Source organism: Diaphorina citri, unplaced genomic scaffold (genome assembly GCF_000475195.1).
Source record: "Diaphorina citri unplaced genomic scaffold, Diaci psyllid genome assembly version 1.1 scaffold417, whole genome shotgun sequence".
Classification (NCBI taxonomy): Eukaryota; Metazoa; Arthropoda; class Insecta; order Hemiptera; family Psyllidae; genus Diaphorina; species Diaphorina citri.
In genome coordinates, this window is record NW_007377852.1 from 202,277 (window position 1) to 206,182 (window position 3,906).

Here is a 3,906-nt window from a genome sequence, read left to right on the forward strand (position 1 = left end):
CCAATGGCTGAAACTTTGGATTTAGGCTCTAGGGACCTCAAAACGTGTTTTGGCACTAAAAACTGACCATCGAAAATTTGATATGATTACATTACTTTCCTTCCTATAGGATAAGGAAAGTAAAAAAAAGAGGAGGGTACGAGTATACCATGTATGTTCAATGTCCATGTAACTGTAGATACAATCGTTACTGTCTATCTAGCAAAATTTGTTACTGTCGTTTCCAGCACGGCTGTTTTAAAACGTGTTTTGGCACTAAAAACTGACCATCGAAAATTTGACCCGATTACATTACTTTCCTTCCTACAGGATAAGGAAAGTAAAAAAAAGAGGAGGATATATTTATACCATGTATGTTCAATGTCCATGTAACTGTAGATACAATCGTTACTGCCTATCTAGCAAAATTTGTTACTGTCGTTCCCAGCACGGCTGTTTCACTCATTTCTACTGAAAGTTGGCATTGGCATACTACCTAATATAACCTACTCAGCCACTATTATACTCAAACTTGGCGTACTACTCACCCACAACTGTCATGGTTTTGTTGGCAAGGCTCGTCTTGTAGGTCGGAGCATCTGCCGTCACTTCGCACCGCATAAGTCCGGATAAGTTAAGTCCAATATCTCTCAGCACAACTTGACTCGAGTTAGACAGCGAGTTCTGAAAACACAAACAACGCGACGGCTTACTGGGTGGTACTAGTGATACGTCCCTAAAGGCCCTTAAGGATCCTCATTTAAAAGTAGCTACCTAATACCTATACTGCCGTGCTAAGTGAAAACCCCGTATGTCAACAAACCCTAACTTTCGGGAAATCAAGTTTAAAGATTTCAATCTATACGGCAAACATACGTTTTTGACATACAGCAAAACGTTTTAGTGGTTTTTAAGGGGTTTAGGATAAAGGAAAAAAAAAAAAATATAGGATCAAAATTTAGGATCATAGGAACCATTTGGCACCAAAATTCTTGCCTCTCTGTTCAGAAAGTTATTTGTTCAGAACTTTGACATGTTGCAGTTCAAACTCCCTATTAGTTTTTTTTTTTTTATTTATTTATTTATTTGCAATTTTAAACAAATTCACAGTTTACAAATCTTAACAATAACTTTATTTTTCGTAGATTCGTAGCTTAGTTTCGTAGCTTAGCTTCGTAGCTAGCGTAGAAAAGTAGATTCGTAGCTCAACCCATTCTCTAGGGCTGTTTACTGTTTACCCATAACACCTAAGCCTCGGAGTGGGCTTTTTGAGTATGATGATTCGTAGATTCCTCCATCAGTATAAAGCTGACATGTTGAAAACATCAATTAACATTACTGAGGGAGAAGGTTGGCACCAAAAGTTTCTATTTTTAGTTTCACCCTGTATGGCCAAGTTTGTAAAAGTTCATCATCAATTATTTTCTTTCCAAGGTTTAATAAGAGTACAAAGTATTACAAGAACTAAAACTTCCAATGTACAAGCATTACATACTAAACTAGAACTACTAAGTTTTGTAATGTAAGCAGAGAGTAACGATTAGGGTGTCTAACTAGACAAAACTTATGGTGGCGTAGGTCAGCTTCGGTGGTGGTGTAGTGGTCAAGACGCTCACCTGGTAAACAGGAGGGCGTGGGCTCAAACCCAGCCGAGGCATGGATTTTTGTCCTCAATATAATGGGAGAATTCGACCACAATAATAGTAGTAGCCTAACTGTTGGGGTAAAGAACCTTTTCCAGTCCTATTGGAGCAGTATAAATATAAATGAGATCTACTGGTGTAAATTCTGTGAGTTGGTCTGGAGTTAGTACACAGAAATAGGTCGACATTTTCAAAATTTATGAAATGGCGAAGTGTTGATAAGAATGGTAAATAAAACATCCACAGAGACAAAAGGGAAATGACCTCGGGTAGGACACATACGTATATTTACTCCGGAGAATTGCCTTAAGAGAAGAGTAATGGATAATGGAGGGAAAAATAAAAAAGAAGATAGAGAGAAAGAGGCAGAGTAAAATGAAGCTGTAAGTGTAAGTGGTTCAATATGCACATTCCCACATAGTTTTCTACCTATATCTATATTAAAACTTTTTTTCAATCAACACTACACCTCCTATACATTCTTCCAATGAGTGCACTATGCAACAATACTCAACAGCTCCGAGCTTCAACAGTTTAAAAACCTTCAACGCAAGCAGCAGAGCAGCATACACAGACGTCGTTCTTTCCCCTTTTTGCCTTTTTTTTTTTTTTTTTTTTTTAATCGATGTAGATACCTATTTATATTCTCAAAATTGTTCCCTATGTTGTGTAGATGGGGACTGTGGGGAGGTACCTACCTACAACCCACATAGGTAGGTATAGATGGGAGAGGTAGATAGTTAGGGAGGTAGATAGGTATAATAGTTTGCCGGTAAACAGGAGGGCGTGGGCTCAAACCCAGCCGAGGCATGGATTTTTGTCCTCAATATAATGGGAGAATTCGACCACAATAATAGTAGATAGTAGCCTAACTGTTGGGATAGAGGGCCTTTTCCAGTCCTATTCGAGCAGTATAAATATGTATAAATGAGATCTACTGGTGTAAATTCTGTGAGTTGGTCTGGAGTTAGTACACAGAAATAGGTCCACATTTTCAAAATTTATGAAATGGCGAAGTGTTGATAAGAAGGGTAGATAGAACATTCACAGAGACAAAAGGGAAATGACCTCGGGTAGGACACATACGTATATTTACTCCGAAGAATTGCCTTAAGAGTAATGGATAATGGAGGGAAAAGTAAAAGAAGAAGATAGAGAGAAAGAGGCAGAGTAAAATGAAACTGTAAGTGTAAGTGGTTCAATATGCACATTCCCACATAGTTTTCTACCTACATCTATATTAAAACTCTTTTTCAATCAACACTACACCTTCTATAAATTCTTCCAATGAGTGCACTATATGCAACAATACTCAACAGCTCCGAGCTTCAACAGTTTAAAAACCTTCAACGCAAGCAGCATACACAGACGTCGTTCTATAATCTTCGTTAAAGTTTCCGATAAGGAAAACAAGATGAGAGTAAACTGAAACGGAAAGCCCCGCAACTTTGATACTGTCACGTTTGACAGCTTCATTTTGTTTTCCCATTTTGCGTCTTACACCGTATAGGGAACTGGTACATTGAACGTGTTTTTGATGCCGTTTTCTGTCCTGATAGCTCTTCCTAAGTTTCTCCTTTTTGGCTCTTAAGGTGCGTCCACACCACAGCCGATCGCATTTGATCGACGACCATAAGTGTAGACGCTGCTTTATGGTTACACCCGTTTGATTGTTAGCAACGTTCACTGTTATGGGATCGCAGAGGAATATTTTCTGGAAAAACATCATCCATCCTGAGTATTAATTATTAAAGATACTAATCTTTGACCTGTAAAGTTTTGAAGAATTCTACGGAATTTGTTCTTCACACTTTTCCTACTTGTTACAATTTCAGATTAGAACTTTTTGTAGACTAGCAACAACTGTTATTTGTGTTCAGGCGATAGTACTAGGCAAAATGAACTTACCTATATCATATTTGCCCTTTTCACAACTTGACGCTCATTTTGAAGACTGAAGTCGGAAGCTTTTTCCACGACGTGTACCGACGGTGACCAGATCTAGGTTCTAGGTCTCTCAGAAATGGAAATAACGAAACAAAAGTAGATAATATCACTTTCATAAAGAATAGGTACAATATGCAACTTGATTATTTCCATCTCGTACAGAGAATTACAGATTTGTCCGGTTAGAAAGAGAAGCACGATTGTTAGATTATTATGGTATTTTTTCAATTGCAATTGAAAGCAAATAAAATGAAAAATATTCCGACCAAAATACCTGGAATTGAACACAATTGTCTGAAAGCAAATTCAGTGAAAAACAAACAAACGAAAATTATCA

The 3,906-nt window shown here is 37.6% G+C and overlaps 1 protein-coding gene across 1 annotated transcript in view; it reads right to left on the minus strand.

Moving 5' to 3' along the window:
* LOC103508628 (extensin-like) overlaps positions 1-663 on the minus strand; it is a gene marked incomplete at its 5' end in the record, with an annotated part of 41,308 nt that extends 40,645 nt beyond the window's left edge. The window contains one exon of the mRNA XM_017443838.1: positions 528-663. Within this exon, the coding sequence (XP_017299327.1) occupies positions 528-663 (136 nt within the window). The remainder of the gene's footprint in view (positions 1-527) is intronic.
* Positions 664-3,906: the final 3,243 nt, after the last annotated feature.